Source organism: Triturus cristatus, chromosome 3_1 (genome assembly GCF_964204655.1).
Source record: "Triturus cristatus chromosome 3_1, aTriCri1.1, whole genome shotgun sequence".
Classification (NCBI taxonomy): domain Eukaryota; kingdom Metazoa; phylum Chordata; class Amphibia; order Caudata; family Salamandridae; genus Triturus; species Triturus cristatus.
In genome coordinates this window covers 431,713,827-431,731,907 of record NC_140583.1, presented here as the reverse complement: position 1 = coordinate 431,731,907, position 18,081 = coordinate 431,713,827, and the positions used below count along the sequence as shown (strand labels likewise).

Genomic DNA, 18,081 nt, shown 5'->3' with positions numbered 1-18,081 from the left:
AACCACTTACTCGCCCATAGAGTTACACACACACCGACTTACCAACTCATACAAATACTAACACATACTGACTCATTTATACGGCTACTGACAGAAGCACACACTCACCGATATCGCCAAACTCACATTCACTCACTCACCCACCCATAGCCACTCATATACCCCATCACTCACCTATACTGCCTTTAACATACCTAGTTACTCACCCATGTACCACTTACACATCCACTCACCCACACAGCCTTGCACACACTCACCCATACAGTCACTCACATACACAATCACTAACCCATATAGCCACTGGCTCACCCACTCACTCATCCATGCAGGCAGTCACACACACCCTCACCCACCTACACAGGCACTCATACACCGATACAAGTACTCAGACAACCAATCAATCTCCCATACAGCCACTGACGTACCGTCTCACCAACCCATACAGCCACTTAGATACCAACTGACAGACTGATATAGACATTCACACAACATAGTCACTCACCCATACGTTCACTGAGACACCGAATTACTCACTTATATAGTTATGAGCGATGTTACTGACCGTGTCATGAGTGAAGTAATATGCAAGGTCATTAGCAGTGCATTGCGGGGGCGAGAGTTATAGTTAGTTCAGCTAACTATACCGGCTGAATTTCATTGGTTTTGCACGAGTGAAATCTGACCCCACTATAACATCCCTGTAACCTTTGGCTTTTTTAGTGAATTTCTAAGTTTAAAAAAAAAATCTATTTGCGAACTATAACGTCCCTGTAACCATTGTTCTTTTCAGTGATGTATATATATATATATCACTAAAATAACCCTGGTTAAAGGTGGGTTATGGTGCAACGATCATAAAATAGAGAAGCTCCTGAAATTCACCAGTTTGAGTACGCACAGCATAATGCAATACATAAATTATACTAAAATTCTAGTCAAATCTGAAAATGGCTTTTCAATAGAAAGTGTAGGTGACTGTCTCTAAGAAGCATATACATGGTAATTAGAGAAGGAAAAAGTGATAAAACCTCTGAGATCCTACACAGTTTGAATGTCTAAATCCTGTATTAGAAAAAGCATGATGGTTAGTGTTTCACATACTGCCATGAAAAAGAACAAGCAGCATATCAACGCAAAGGCAAGGTCCAAATGTCAACTGAGGAGAGGCACTGTTGTTGGTGCCAATTGTCGTTTAAAGCTTCAGATGGGTCAGGTCAGTGCCATTCGCTTCCTTCTCAAGCACAAACAATGGATGTCACCACTATTGTCTTGGCTGGATACAAATCAGAATAAAATAATAATACCATGCTCCTGGTATTTACAACCGTAATGATTTTTTGTGTAACTGCCTATTTCAAGTGTTTTGCAGGATAACGAAGATAAGACATTTTTCAACAGTTGGCAGGATCTTCAGGGTTCTACAAATGTGGGTGGACCATAGCCTATTCAAGGGCAATGTGGACTGATGAAGCAACTCAATCCAACTGCCAGATTTGAAAACATGAATCATTGAGGTCATCTGTGAAAACATCTGAGTAATAGGGCCCTAGGTTGTTTTGAGAAAAGAAGTCGTAAAGAATCCAGTAACAAATCACTGAGTCCTTGAGAGTCTTTAAGGTTCCAGAGAGCGCCGAGAAGGGAGACATTAAAGCCTTCGTATGTAACTTACTGAGGAATGGTATTCTGAAAGACAGCCCGGATATTGAACTGGAAAAAGAAATCCAGAGGGTTCATAGGGATCCTTTTAAAGTAAACCCTGCCAGGAAAGCGCCAAGAATTTTTTTAATATGCTTTCAGACATATGCAGTAAAGGAAATAGTTTTAGGAAGAGCGTTGAAGGAAGAGGGTACTAAAGTTTGAAGACTTTAGCTATCAAATAAGGTCTGACTTAGGCATTAGAACAGCGCAAAGGCAGTGGGGCTGGGCTCGCCAATAAGTGAGCTTAGGAGTAAGGGAGCCCAGGTGCAGATGAAATTTCCCGCTATGCTAAAGGTAATGTGGCGCAACAAGATGCACAACTTCCACAACACAGATGAAGTTGACTCTTTTTGACCCAGATGGAGGTGTAAGTTCCGAGTATTTGTATAGAGCACAACTGTATATAGTGCACTATGATGTAGGGAAAGGTTTTTAAGTATGTAAGCAACAGTTGACTATCCATTTAAATGTTAATTCTCTTTATTTTCTTCTCTTTTTTGGTATTCCTCTTTCCTCCTTCCCAGGAAATAGGGGCCACGAAGGGCGGGTTATAGCGCCCAGGGAGTAAAATGGGGGTTTCCTTTGGGGAGAGTGGGGGGCACAGGGGGTGGGGAGCATAGGGGTAAAAAAGAAAGAAAAAAAATGTTGTCCTCAGAACATTGCATTTGAAGAGGAAGGAGTATGATAAGGTGAAGGGGGAGAAGGTGAAGGGGGAGAAGGTCAGGAGGTTCTTAGGTAAATAAAATGGATAACGCCAAAAAATTAAGTTTTACAACTTGGAATGTAAATGGCCTTCGGGGGGTAGAAAGATGCATATGGTGGTGGATTTTTTTTAAAAAAAAGTAAAGCACAAATTATTTTCCTACAAGAGACACATTTAGAGAAGCAGGAATGTAGAAATTGTTACTCTAAGTTGAGTTGGGTTCAGGAGGTGATGTGTTCAGATCAAAGGGGGAGTACAAGAGGAGTGGCTATTATTATTAGAAGCAATTCAGGAATTAGGTTGGTAAAATACGAAACAGACGATACTGGGAGATGGATAGTAGCCACTAGGTCGGTACAGGATAAGCCTCTGATATGCGCAGTGTTTTATGGACCTAATGAGGATAATCAAGGGCCTCTAGTGAAGCTTGAAGCAAGTCTATTAGAAACAGAAGCTCCTGTAATCTTAGGGGGGATTTTAACTTAGTTTTAAATAAATATTTAGATAGAACATCAAGGGTTAAATATGTTGTTCCCCCAAAAGCTTTTGCTAAACTGAAAAACATGATAAAAGAATTTAATCTGGTAGATATTTGGCGCTGTAAGAATGGAGAGTCAAGAGAATTTACGTATTAGAGCAAAAAATATAGACATTATTCCCACATTGATTACTTTCTCGTAGACCAAGCTCTCTTCACGGATATAGAAACAGTATCGCATTCCCCAGCAATTCTATCTGACCATACGGCAGTGGCAATGTCTCTAAACATTCATCAAAGTGAAGGGCAAAGGAGATGGATGTTAGATAGAACGACTTTACTAGATGAAGATGCCATAAGAGATCTGAAAGAGAAAAACAAAGAATATTTTCGGGTGAATATAGGCTCTACAATTGAGCAAGTGGTCTGGGATGCTTTTAAAGCGTATTTGAGAGGAATCATTAGGTCTATAATTGGGGGGAAAAGAAAGATGGCAAAACAGGATGAAGAGAGTAGAACCAGAGAGATCAAGATGACAGTGAAAGCTTTGCAGAAAGCCTCCCTAGAAGGTAGAAATAATATTCCTAGTCTGGAAAAGGATCTAGAGGATGTACAGGCTAAATTCCAGGCCCAGTTGGATAAAAAATTATTTGAGAAATGGAAAGTAAGCAAACTTCGACACTTTGCATATGGTGAAAAATGTAGTTCTTTGCTGGCCTGGAAAAGTAAGGTGGACAGAGCAAGAAACATAATAAAGAGCTTAAAAAGTAGGGAATCAGGGGAGGAGCTCTATGCGAATGTAAACATATTGAGGGAAGCTAGAGGGTTCATGAGTGAATTGTACCAAGAAACTGTATTTCCAGACCCACAGAGTATTGATGATTGGTTAATGCAGGAAAATATTCCACAACTAGCTGAAGATCAGAAAAGATCTGTTGGAAAGGAGATAACAGAGGAGGACGTGAGGAAACAATGTAGAAAAATGGCCAGGGGGAAAGCTGCAGGCCAGATGGTTTACCGATGGAGGTATACATACTACTCTTAGATATAGTAGTTCCTATATTTGTGTCATTATGTAATAGACTATTTATCATTGGAGAAAACATCCCCAGCTCATGGTCCAAAGCCACGATTACCTTAATACTCAAACCCAATAAGAATCAAAAGAAGGTCGACTCCTATAGACCAATATCTCTTTTAAACGTTGATTATAAGATCTATTTGGGTATTTTAGCAGCCCGTTTGGCAAAGGTGATAAAAGAGGTAGTGCATTTGGATCATAGGGGGTTTATCCCAGGCAGGCAATTAAATGAGCTTACGTTCCAGATGATAGGAGCCATTGATGTTGCTGGAATTCATAAATTACCCTTGACAGTAGTAGCAGTAGATGCTGCTAAAGCATTTGATCAAGTTAACTGGGGATATATGTGGGCAGTTCTTAAAGGGTTTAATTTTGCAGAGAATTTGGTGAGGGCAGTGAAAAATCTATATCAGAGCCCCAGAGCCAAGGTATTGACCAAAGGTGAACTATCAAATTGGTTAAGCATAACGAGAGGTACAAGGCAGGGATGCCCATTATCTCCACTTTTGTTTTACTTATATATAGAGCCCCTGGCTATCTCTATTAGAGCAGATATCACGATTTCCCCCTTTTCGTTTAATGTGAAATTAGGACTATACGCTGATGATTTGATTTTATACACAACCAAACCAAACCAGAAGAGGCAATACCTAATCTGATGAGGAAAGCTGAAGATTTTGGTTTAATCTCGGGATATAAAGTTAACATAGACAAAACTGAGATTATGCAGTGGAACCAGGAAGCAGACATTCAGGGGGTAATAACAAGAATGCGATATCTGGGGGTAATTATAACACAGAAATTGGAAGATATTCCAAGCGAAAATTGGAAGAAAGTAAGTTGAGAGGTATCTTCCACACTGTTGAGCTGGGTAAACCTTCCGTTAAACATCTATGGTAGGGAAAACCTTATAAAAATGGTCATACTTCCCAAAATTATGTTTCTCTTTCATTCAATTCCTTTGTCTTTTAAAAAAGAGGAGATAGCCAAACTACAGGGTAAAATCCGCAGTTTTATTTGGGCATCGAAGGGCTCAAAGATAGGGTGGAAGGATTTGCGGAGGAAATGGGAGTAGGGGGGTTGGCGTTGCCAGACCTACTTGTTTACTGTTATGCTTTCCATTTTTTTTAAAAAATTGTATTCTTGCAAATAAGCCAGACAGGTCATCCTTGGGGTTATTGTTCACAACAATGCTTGGAGAGGAGGGTCTAGGTAAACAACACTTTCTATTTAAGTATGGTGACCCAAAGTTCTTTAAAAAGGTCAGATTAAAGATATTCAGCACGGCCTTAAGAACTTGGCTGCATGTTCGGAAACAAATGAAAATTCTCTACCATTCGATGAGGGCACCAATTTGGGAATCACCGGGGACCCCTTTATGTTTGAAAGATCAATTGAGTCAACCGCTTAAAGATGCGGGTATTTATTATTGGGTAGACCTCATGAAAGAGGGGAATTTAGTGAGTTGGGAGACGCTTAGTAGTTTGCCCAAGGGAAAGCTCACAAGGTTTAAGTATTACCAATTGGGTTCCTTGTGGGCAGCACAGGATTGGGCACAGGAGGAGGAAGATCCTAAGTTAGACCAGATTTCAAGAACAGAGCACTGGGAGAAGGAAATCTCCCACTACTATTGGGCCTTTATAGACACAGAAGATACGACGGATGCTGATGTAAGGAAACTATGGAGTGAGGAGCTCAGTGAGGAGGAGGTTGAAATTAGATGGGCAAAATCTTTTGAAATGCTACAAGCAGTTGTGAAACCAGCTTCATTTAAACGCAACCATTTATTTACTGCTCACAGAGTTTATTGGTCTCCAATGAAGTTAACAAAGGTTACAGGTAATAAATATCACTGCACAAGATGTAAGCTAGAACAAGCAGACAACAGACATAGGTTTCTGGAATGCCAAAAAATTACAAAATTCTGGTCGGAGGTCTGCAAATTTCTGGGAGAACTCGGAGGTAAACAAATTAAGGTAAGCCCTTGTTTGGTGTTCTTTGGGCTCACGCCAGAGGATGAGGTGGGGCAAGGTGCTGTTTCTAAACTTATTTTTTATGTGATGTTATTTGCAAGACGTGAGATTTGTAAGAAGTGGAAGTCGGAGGACCCGCCATCCTTTGCTGAACTTTTAAAAAGCATTATTATAACGAGCAAATCGGATATGGCCTGTGATATAGGGAGTGAGTTAAGGTCTGGACTTTATTGATGGAATGGAAAGAAAAAACAAGCGGGTCCAATGATTAAGCCAACGTGCCGGAGGCTCTGAAGTTCACAGAGAAACGGGAATCCAGAAATGCATTTTGCATAATGCAGCACTCCTTCCTCTCTCTGATGGTCATCGCAATCAGCATAGAGAGATAGGAATAGTCTCAACATGAGAGCTGGCAATATGAGGACTTGAAGAAAAAAAAGAAAATCACTGGGCAAAGAGTGAACATACATCCTCTTCGTTATCATAAATAATTGGTCAAAATTGCTTCTACTATGGAAAGAATCTTATTTACATCAGATACAAAATTAGACAACGGGCAGGGGTAAAAAAAAAAGTAACGTTCAAAAAGGGTGACGAGCTAAACTAACTGAGTACACTATTTCTTTATTACGTTTGCTTCCATTTGAAAGAAATATAGATTGGGGATTCATAATGTTTTATTAATGCAAGAAAACCACATTTTAGAAAATATTGTCAGTTTTTATAAAACGAATTTCAAGACAGCTACTGAATCTAATGCGTGTAAATGTTTCTCCTGATAAGTCTTACGGTTCTTTGTGTTTTAGGAGAATTCTCCACTTGCTGAAAACGACCTATCCAACAAGAGTTTGCTGCGGTGTGACAAAGTCATCAGACTTGTTTATTATGACCAGCATTATTTGAAGAATAAAAGCCAGGTTGTTCCCTTCAAAGGTATTTGAGTAAGTTAAGGCTTCCTTAGCAGTCTGATAGGAACAACAAATACACTGAACATGTTTTACTAAAAATATGGCAGTGTCCAGAAGATGAAGATAATTTACAAATAACAAATGAAAATGAATCTATAAATAAATGTCACAACAGTACTACATGTGCATCAATAGATGCACTGAATGGTAGATCAGAGGGGGGAGATTGTCGACGACACTGTGGGTCGGAGGGGACATTCATGCACATCTTATGAGAGTGTGAATATATCCAAAGATACTGGCGTCAAATCCATGCAGTGCTTGGTGAGGTGTTGGGCCTTGAGGCGAAAAGGTGCCTGTTGAATGTGTGGAAGCCCACAGACTTAGATAGGGCAGGTAAGATCTGGGTGACGTTGGGTCTCATGATTTCTAAGAGAAATATAGCCCAACTTTGGGGTGCTGCAAACCCGCCGACCATAATGGACTAGAAGAAAAACTTGGATTGGTGCATGTTCCGTGAAAAAACTGTGTACAGTGCAGGGGGTTGCCCTAAAAAGAGGTCCCAGATTTGGAGAGCATGGTACACGTACATAGGAGACATCTGCAGCCCTCCACGAGGCATTGCCTTGGACGAACTGTTCTCGCCATAAAATGTACCCAATGTTGTGTCATTTTTTATTGTTGTGGTCTTATTGATTACTGCCAAGTCAACACACAAATTCCTCCTGTATGTAAATAGCCACATGATTGCTGTTTCTATGCGGATTCTTGTTCTTTAATACAAAGATTTATAAAAAATAAAAAAAAGAATAGATGCACTGAAGAATGTTTTCACTAACTGAAATCATATCCAGCAAATAACTAGATACAATTTTCTGTCAGCTAAGACTCAAATATACAAAATAAACTTGGATTCAAATCCATATTGAGCGGTGGGCATTCAGTAACCTCCTCCTTCCACTGTTGAGACTTATAAGGCAATCTGAGGCAGTGAGAATACAGAAAAGTTATTTCCTCAGAGAATAATTTTCCTATTTTAGTTTTAAGAATCCTAATAGTATTTAAGTTTAAGACATGGTATACAACTGAAGTGTTAAATAAAGTGGGCATAAGTCTTCCGCTTTGGGCAAGAGGAAGGGCTACTACCAAAAAACTCAGTTGTCATTGTATTCAATGTAATGCTCCATAATTACGGCCAACTGACAACTTCATTCTATCTGCTGGGGTCTTCTAGTTATAAACTCTATCACATTGCCATCCTGGAAAATCATTTAAAGTTATTTGAGGAACTAGATAAATTTACTTTAAATTTAGGAAGGGATCGCTACAAGTTCATCTATTGCATCTCCCTCGTTAGCTGTAAAGAGGTCAAAGTGGCTTACAATGTTAAGTGAATTTAAATAAAGGCAATCATTTATTTAGTCACTCATAAATAAAACACATCAATTATTATGCATTTCAGATCCATTTTCTGATGTGATACTCAACAACAACGGTCAGGATTTGTATTCATTTATTTATTTGATGGAGTTTTATATAGCGCGAACTTGATCACATCTTAAATAGAAATACTCTATGGGTCTATTCTGAATTATGATTTATGCAATACACACTTGTTGTGAAATGCACCAGATTTCACCCTAAATGTTTAAATAGCCACAAGTATATTCCACAAGTAAAGAAATAATACATTTAAAACTGAAATTAGATCTGAATAGTAGTACTTTCATCAAACTTTAAAAGGCCATCTTTCAAATCTTACAAAAATCAGAATATTTAAATGAAGGAAACACTACCATATCCTCTACTGACTTACCATCTTGTGTGTTTTGACTCAGGATATTCGATTGAAGCTCTTTGATGGTAATCCCAAGGAAGCAGCATATTTCTTCTCTGCTGTACGGTTCAGGATGAAATTGTTCTTCAACAAGAGTTTGCATCTGTTCTAGACTCAAGCCAAGCCTGGCTTGCACATCTCCAAGCTTGGAAAGGTTTTCCCAGTCAAGGGCCCTCGATTTTGCTAAAAACTAAAATTATAATAGACCTGGTTAATTGTATTCAATATTAAAGAAGATAAGTATATCTGGTAATCAATGGTTTTATTTGCATGTTTACAGTACGGATTATGAAGGTAAATCATACATCACAAATCTATACTTGGTAACTGGATGATGTTTCCATTACTCATCTGTGAACTTACAACTAACTGCCCAGGTTTAAACATTTAAATCACACATATTCTGCTACACATGAGGGCTTTTGCCAGTCTTTTTTTTCCCCTCTCTCTCTCGTTCACAGCAGCTTACCTCTGCAGAATGAGAGTAACTGAGACTTAATTTCAGTGAACGTTGATGGAAATTGAATTTTACACTATTCTTTTTTCAATGAAAATGATACTTTGTTTATCCAGTTTACACACAGTTCTAAAACTATAAAAATTGCATGTACAAATATGTACACTGTAATGGAGCTCTGAACCTTTTAACTCTAGGCATACATAGTTAATGTTTCCTAGAGAAATTCAATCCTGAACTAGCACATCCACAGTTTTGGCGAATGGGAATGTAGTGTTTTCTTATTTTCTTGACTCATTACTCCTCCTTGCTTGGAGAATCTCCTTAATGAGTGCCTAAATATTGTGTACTCACTTGGAAACAATGCAGAGGCGCCAAAGTGAAAAGGTAGATTTCATTAAATCATCCTCGACAAAGTAGAGTAAACAGTGATAGTTCCTTAATCATTAACTACTGAAAGAACTAACATTTATTGTAGCTTATCTTGGACTCCTGACATTGATAATCAAGCAAATGTGGTGAAAGAAACTTCAAACTGAAAGACATGAAACATAAGCATAATTTGGGAATAGAAACTTTCAATGCCACGTCGTTTTAAAGCCTCATTGAAATGTATTCCTCTGTTTACGCATTAATGTTTCCTACACAAACTGGAACGTATTAGATAGTTCTATGAATTTCTAGTCCTTCTCCCATTTTTTTAAATAGAAGGATACAGGCACTGGAGGGAGCCTGGAACACCAGAGAGTAATTAAATTTCATGAAAGTTAATTTGATTGTAGGATGAAGTGGTAATCAAATAGTGGAACGTTTGATTTATGAATACCAGGAAATGATAATACTCAAAACTGTTCAACAATACAAGTCTTATATTCCTGTTGCAAGAACATATTGAGTTTACCAGAAGACTTGGCAGGTCATTCAGAGTCCTAAGAGATGGTTGACACACTGCTGGGTTGGAAGGGCGTAATAAATGGTTTTCTTCAATCAAAAAGATATCATGGGAGGCAAAGTGGATTTAAAACTGTGCCACAAATAATGGACCATAGGGCTCGCTCTTGGCCTTTTAATCATTAGAATAATTCAGCGAAAATAATTAAAGTTTCAGCAGTAATGTAACCAACAAAAATAGTACAAAACAGAACATCAATTCTATGCACATGACTGAACTAAAGTAACAATAGAAAAAGATCAGAAAGACATAATCGTAGGGCCGAGCCATTCAGAATTAATAACAAAATGCTTTACATGAGTAAAGAAAAGCCCCAAAAAATGAGTGTGCATGTTGAGCAAGCCTGATATTAATTAAAATAAGTCAACAGTGCAACTCTGCAAAGTAAGTTAAAGTCAGCCTTCTAACAAGAGAGCTCTAAAGCAATGACTTAAAATACTATGGCAACAAAAGAGCAAATGTAAAAAATGCTGTACCAAAATTAAATGCGTGAGCAAAACGTGCTCCAAAAATTTTTTTGTGTGCGTGTGTGTGAGAGATAGAGAGCAAGACTGTCAATAACTAAAATCCATTAATACTGTTTAAACACTAAGGTGCCGATTCCGATCCGGGTCGAAAAGCACTCCGACCGAGCCGGATCCGGAGTGTTTTCCGACCGAGCCGGAGTCCTGCAGTCCGTCCGAGCGAGTACGATGTGGCCGTAAGCTGCCGGACTTGGTTTGGTCGGACTCCCATAGAAGTCAATGGGAGCCGGTCATACGACGCGTACATGGGCTCCCATTGACTGAATGGGTACGTCTCGCTCAAGGGCGCCCACTACAGTGGGTACGCGTCGGTGCCATCCGCACCGTACATGCCTGTGTTGGGGGAACCCTTGGGTCTCCCCCTGTGTCCGAGTCGTAGGGCTGCGGGTGACAGGGGGTCCGACACAGACCCCCAAAGGCAACCACCCGGACGTTTTGCGAGCACAGGCTGTCCGACGCGTTCATCGTACTGGCTCGGTGGTAAATCGCATCCATTGCACGCGGAAAGGACTCAGTCGATGAATTTCACGTAGCTCGCATCGTACTTGCTCGCTCGTACAGCTGTACGACTCGGGCCGAAAACAGGTGTACGGCTCGTAGTTTTTCCGGCCGGATCGCGTTCGGTGCCCTTCCGACCCAGATCGGAATCGGCCCCTAAGCACACAATTTTTTGACTTTTTACATATATAACATTCTGTCAGCACAGATTTAAGAATAAGATGTTACACAGAAATAAAAACATTTCCCTTGCTTTCAGACCGGACACGTGTGTCGGTAAAATACAAATAATATAATATTCTAAAAGCATTCATTATTCATGTAATCTTTGCATCAGACGCAAAATAAATTCATGTTTTTGTACTTCATCCCGTAAGTATCAGGCTGAAGAAAGTTTAAAATAAAAAACAATGAAAACATCCACTTCGCCCTAAAAATGTTACATCCTATTTGTTAAGGAAAGATACAGAGGCTAGCCACAACAAGCAGCTGAAAATGAATTTACTATATTTTTTTGTTTTACAGGGAAAGAAACTTGTGCACATTTATTTATCGTGCATATTTTAAAGGCCTACAGTTAGCAACATAAAAATGATGTCAAGAACATGTTTGATTTGTTAAATTGCTTTCTCAGTGCCACCTCATTTTATCGAACTTGGAAGGATGAAGGGCTGAGCAGACTGCCAGGGCCTAAACCTGTAACCTCAGAACTAAACAATGGCTCTGAAGTGGTTATATCAGCCAGTAGAACGATCAGACCAGCACCTGCAGCATCATGGAGTAGCAGGCGGATAAGACTTGGCTTAGATGCTATGTGCACTTCCATAGTTGAATAACTACATCGACATTCTACCTACTCCTGAATTTAATACATCCTTCTCATATGTGGAGTGCAGAGTGTACAATTAAACAAAGTAAGGCTGTATGGGTTAGGGAGCTGGAGTTAGACTTAACTTAAGCAGGTGATATGCCTTCGACCTGTTTTAGTCATTCTCGAATGCCTCATTCAGAGGTTTTCGATATTTCAATCAATCAATTAGGGAATTGTGAAGAGCGCTACTCACCCATGAGTGTCTCAAGGTGCGGGGGGTGCAGCTCTGGGTTAGCCAAAGAGCCAGGTCTTGAGGCTCTTCCTGAAGGTGTGCAGAGTGGGGGAATGTCTGATGTGGATCGGGAGCTCGTTCGAGGCCTTAGCCACGATGTAGGAGAAGGCTCTTTCACCTGCTCTGGTTCTGCGGATGCGCTGGGTTTCTGCGAGGGCGAGGTCGGTGGAGCGAAGGTTTCTCCTGGGTAGATAGAAGGAGACTCTTTCGTTGAGGTATTTGGGTCTGTTGTTGTGGAGGGATTTGTAGGCATAGGCGAGTAGCTTGAAAGTTTCTCTCTTCTCGACGGGAAGCCAGTGGAGGTCTCGCAGGTGTTGGGTGATGTGTTCCTGTCATGGGATGCCGAGGACGAGTCTGGCCGTGGTGTTCTGGAGGGTCTGGAGTTTGCGTAGCAGGGGTTTGTTGATTCCAACGTAGAGGGTGTTTCCGTAGTCCAGTCTGCTTGTTTTGAGTGCATGGGTGACGGTCTTGCTGGATTTGGGGGGGATCTATTTGAAGGTCTTGCGAAGGATGCAGAGGGTGTTGAAGCAGGTGGAGGCAACGGCGTTAATTTGGAGGATCATGGTGAGGGAGGAGTTGAGTATGATGTTGAGGTTCCCGGCCTGGTCCATGGGAGTGAGGGGGGGTTGCTGAGGACAGTGGGCCACCAGGTGTTGACCCAAGCTGAGGGGGTGGGTACGAGGACAAGGACTTCTATCTTCTGAGTTGTGCTTCACACAGCTGCTGCTCATCCAGGATGTGACGTCTCTCATTCCTTCCTGGAAGCTGAGTCTGGTGGCGTTGGGTTCCTTCGTGAGGGAGCGGATAAGCTGGGTGTCATCGGCGTAGGATACTATGCTGTGTCCCTGCTGATTGACAATGGCGGCGAGGGGGGCCATGTAGATGTTGAAGAGCGTGGGACTGAGCGATGATCCTTGAGGTACTCTGCAGTTGATCTCTGTGAGTTTGGATCCTTTGGGTTCTGCCGGCGAGGAAGGAGTGGAGCCAGTCAAAGGCGGTTCCCTGTATGCCAGTGTTGTGGAGTCTGGCTGTGACAGTGCAGTGGGAGACGGTGTCGAAGGCTGTGTAGAGGTCTAGTAGGATGAGGGCTGCAGTGTGGTCTTGGTCGAGGAGCATCTAGATGTCGTCTGTGGCGGCGAGCAGTGCGGTCTCGGTGCTGTGGTTGCTGCGGAATCCGGATTGGGAAGGGTCGAGGTAGGCGTTCTCCTCGTTGAAGTTTGTCAGCCGGGCATTGACGATTTTCTCAGCGACTTTGGCCACGAAGGTAAGGAGAGAGATGGGTTGGTAGTTTTTCATGTCCGTCGGGTCTGCAGAGTTTCTAAAGGAGGGACTTGACTTCTGCATGTTTCCAGTCATCGGGGAAAGTGCTGGATTCTAAGGTGGAGTTAAAGGTGCATCTAAACTCTGGCGCTATGGTGGCGACGTCTCTATGGAAGATGTGCGGCGGGCAGGAGCCCGCGGGGGCTCCTGAGTGAGTGCTCTTCATTATCATGATGGTGTCTTCGGTTGTGACCGGGGTCCAGGCAGCAATGGTAGGCTGGCTGTCGTTGCTGGGGGAAGGGTTGCTTCTGGAGTCTTTTCTCTGAAGTTGTCGTACAGGGCCTTGATTTTCAGATGGAAGTAGGAGCCAAGCTTGTTGCAGAGGTCCTGGGAGGGTGTGACGTCCGTGGCTTCGATGGGGGGTTTGGTGAATTCCTGGATCACGCTCTAGAGTTCTTTTGAGTTGCTGGAGTTGGCGAGGATTTTGTTCCGGATGAATGTCCTTTTGGTGGATCTGATGAGTTGGTGGTATTCTGTCATGGTATTCTTGTAGGTGGTCTGGTCTTCAGCTGTTCCTCCATCGCTTCTCGAGACGTCTGTAGGTGCGCCTGGATTCTTGGAGGTCGTGGTGAACCAGGTGGCCTTCATGGGGCGCTGTCTGTCGGGGTTGCGGAGGAGGGCAGTTGGTGATCCATCAGTGTAGTTCTTTGGCTGCAGAGTTGGCGTCAGTCGAGGCAAGAGGGGGATCGTGGTTGAGGGTGGAGTTGAGGTGCCCCTCGGAGATCTTGTTCCAGTTCCAGTGGTGTGGGTTTGAGAGCGGTAGCATTGTTGAAAGGGTACACAGTGGTGGTCCGTCCAGGGGGGTTGGGTGGTGTGGCTTAAGTGGATGTTGTTCCCTCCTGCGAAGATGGGGTCGAGGGTGTATCCTGCCTTGTGGGTGGGGGTGGTGACGAGCTGTTTCAGTCCGAGGTAAGTGAGATTGTCCAGGAGGGTGGCAGAGTTGGGATCGCTGAGGTTGTCGAGGTGGAAGTTGAGGCCTCCGATGAGTATGTAGCCCGTGGAGGAGATGGCGTGGGGGCGCAATGAGGTTAGTGATAGTAGTGGTGAACGAAGTTCGAGGTCCGGGGGGTCTGTAGGGGAGGATGCCGCATAGGGTCGTTCTGGGGCTGGTCTGGATCTGGAAATGGAGATGTTGGTGGTGGAATGGGAGTCGCTCAAGCTGGCATGGAGAGTTGGAGGGAGCTCTTGTGTACGATAACGAGTCCTCCTCCTGGGCAGTTGGTGCGGCGTTGGTCCAGGTTTCCATGAAGAAGGCGATATCTGGTAAAAGGGTGTAGAGGAAGCCCCAGATCTCTACAGCATGTCTGTGCAGGAAGCGCACGTTGAGGAGGATGCACCTCAGGGCTTCGAGGGTGCAGGTGTCCATGCAGGGGCGGCGGCCGTGGGGGCGCGGAGGGTGGTGAAGGTTTGACAGCAGTGTCGGCAGGAGAACTGGCCATGGGTGCTGTTCAGTGTAGACAGCTGGCAGTTGTTGTTCCTTCCAGGGTGGAGCGTGAGGAGAGTTGTAGCGGTGGGTGGTCAGAGATCCAGGGTCTCTTTATGTACTTTATTTTAAAAAATTGTTTAATTAGAGGAAAACTATCTCTGCACCCTAACTATTGGGGACTGTTACGAACTTGTCAAAAGTTACTTAAGCTGCTAGTTATCTAATGTTGGTTTTATTGAACTACGCATGACTTTCCAGTAAATATGACATGATTTTAATGTTGGCACATAAGGCAGAATTAGGACTCATGTTTTAAGCACTGTTGCCTATTTCGCTCAATGAATAATACTGTTAAAACAGTTTTAATTAATCATGCAAATGAATGATTTACTTACTAAAATAAAAACAATTCCACAGCCTGAGTGCATGTGTGGACTCGTCCTGTCACCTTCAGATTGATTGGATTGTAACATGTATAAATAAGGAAAACGTGTGGTCTTGCCATTACAAGGATTTCCTTATTTAGAGCAGAAAAACTGAATACAGCAGCAGTACTACACCTCCCAAATGTAGCAACTTAAATTATGCATTACAACTAAGCTTAATGCAGCATACTAAATGAGGCCATTTGAGTCTATCTTTTGCTTATTGGCATACAAACTAGGGAAATTACTATTTTTGGCTTGGATAATGCTTAAGGGAGTAGGCCCATCAAACAAGACACTGCGCCCAGCCCAAATAATTGGAAAGTTAATAAAAATTCCTCGGATCTTTGCCACAAGAAGAAATGGATGTGAAACACTTTTCTTCAAAAACACATATCTAGTACTATAAAGATAAGCAGAGAAACACGCATTCTTTGATAGGTCACATGAAAAGAAGCACACCTAGGGAAAGAATAGATCCACAAAAACGTTATTTAAATTTGACTTAAGTTAGAAAGATAGGCCATATTTTACTGAACAGGATTCAGCGTGGCTCTGTTCAAAGTGGAAGCTACCCTTCGTGAAGCAGAAGTGAAATCTTGATGCTGGAACAAGTCTGCTCTTTGATTCTAGTTCTCTAGAAAGATGTGGTTATCAAAGTAGAAAAGGGACAATCAGGAGCCCTCCTGTGACAACCTGCTTTAAGAGAGAAGGGCACTTACCATTTTCAGGACTCCATGACCGACATGTTAAAAAAAAACGTCCACTTAGTAGGTAAGTAATAATGATAACATGCTGCCCTTTGTATCTTAAAACTGAAGCGTTTTCACCTCTACCACCTACCTAGAGTGTGTAAAAAAGGTGTACGCTGTGCCAATTTCTTGTCAGGACATGACTGCAAATGCTATCTAGCAGAATACGCCAAGGAGGAGAGTTTTTTTCTTATATATCAACTCGTATTTATACAATTATTTACACTACTTCTCCTTTGTTCTGCAGGCTCAACATTTTAGTCAAATTTTTCTACTTATCTAGTCTATTAAGTTTCTTCTCTCATTTGGCACATATCGTCTTCATCCTATTAGCGACGATTGTTAATGTTTATGAAACATAACTCAAAACAGATATTGAATGTCTGGAACAAAATCTAAAGGACCCACAACATAACACATTTCTAAAAACGTTAGAGATAGACTGCAGGGACCGGATGTTTCGGTCATGTGCGAGGGTAAGCGTATGAGTGAGGCTAAGACTGTAGTTTATATGGGGAGGGGAGAAATCCCTGGTGACTGCAGCATTGTCGAGGGAAACGGACACAAACTTTGACTGTCAGCTCTTGGGCGTATGCAGTCCGTAGTTTGTACATTACACATGTACCTTGTAGGAGGAGAAACCTTGCAACAGACTTTGTGGCACTTGCAATCACTACTACACAATGAACCAGGAGGTCAGAGACTTGCATTAACAGGAAGTCCGATGTCTTCTGTCCAAGGAGGGCACCTATTCAAATGCATCACTTTTGTGTGTAATTCAGACATGTCTTGCGTTTTTTCGTCTGCATACAAGCGAGGATTCTGTAGTTTGATTACCACACCTTACGTCTGCCACTTTACACAGTTTTTTATCAGCATTCCCATGATTTTTTACACTTTCTTCGTTGAATAATTTGAGTCTAAGTCCAACAAACATTCAGCATGAGAAAATGTAAGGTTTAGTAATAAGCAAACAATTATAGAATAGGCTATCAGACAATAACTTAGATTGCATGGCAGGGCACTGAAAGGACCAATGAAATCAATAGCTAGTTTAGGTCATATACTCTCTGGAAGACAGGCTGGAGAGGAACAGCTTCGGTTTACAAACCTTTATCACTGGTGGCACATAAAACACATGCGCGATAACTTGCAGTAATTTCAGCATCCATCCCCAGCCACAAGAAACTGTCTCCGATCTTCTTCTTTATCATCTGACCCAAATGACCTTGAAGTCAATACAGAATAATCTTACCTCCTAAACCAGAGGGAGATGAAAATTTGTCACCTCGGACCAGCATCCCTTTTTCTTCAATAGAAAGCTTATCAGTCACCTTGAAATAGGCTTACAACCTTACTGGTAACGCTTTTTCTTTACCCATCCCCCCATACCAAATCTTCTCACACTCTCAAGTTCCTCATCTTTCACTGTCTCATTATTCCACTCATCTCCTGTGAAAGCATGGTCTTGACACACATCTAATGTTGCAATTAAACACTCCTCTCATCCCCATTATCTGAATACTCAGCAACATTGAGTGGTGAACGTGATAAATAGTCTGCTCTCGTGTTCTTTCCCCCTGAGATGTACTCTACATTAAAATTGTATTGAAATAGTTTTGAACTCAACCTGGCCAACCTTGGTATGTGATCCTTGATAACCGTGCCCCCAAGAATGCTGACTAGAGACTTGTTATTTGTCCTGAGAGTAAACCTCCTTCTCAAAAATAAACATTTGCAGGGTTCCACCGCCCAGCAACAACCCAACAATTCCTTTTCTATGACTCAAAATACCTTTTCGTTTTCTCGCAAAGACCTGGATGCAAAACCTACAGTTATTTTGGTGGTTCCTTTCTCCTGAGCAATGGTGGCACCCAAACCATCATTGCTAGCATCCAAAGTTAGGATACATTCTCTGGAAGGATCAAATGATGCCAAAACACCAG

The 18,081-nt window shown here is 42.0% G+C and overlaps 1 protein-coding gene across 2 annotated transcripts in view; it reads right to left on the bottom strand.

The window, feature by feature from the left end:
• GALK2 (galactokinase 2) overlaps window positions 1-18,081 on the bottom strand; it is a 1,202,443-nt gene that overhangs the window by 592,037 nt on the left and 592,325 nt on the right. For both annotated transcript variants that reach the window (XM_085644227.1, XM_085644226.1), the window contains one exon: window positions 8,658-8,868. In XM_085644227.1, the coding sequence (XP_085500353.1) occupies window positions 8,658-8,868 (211 nt within the window). The remainder of the gene's footprint in view (window positions 1-8,657; window positions 8,869-18,081) is intronic.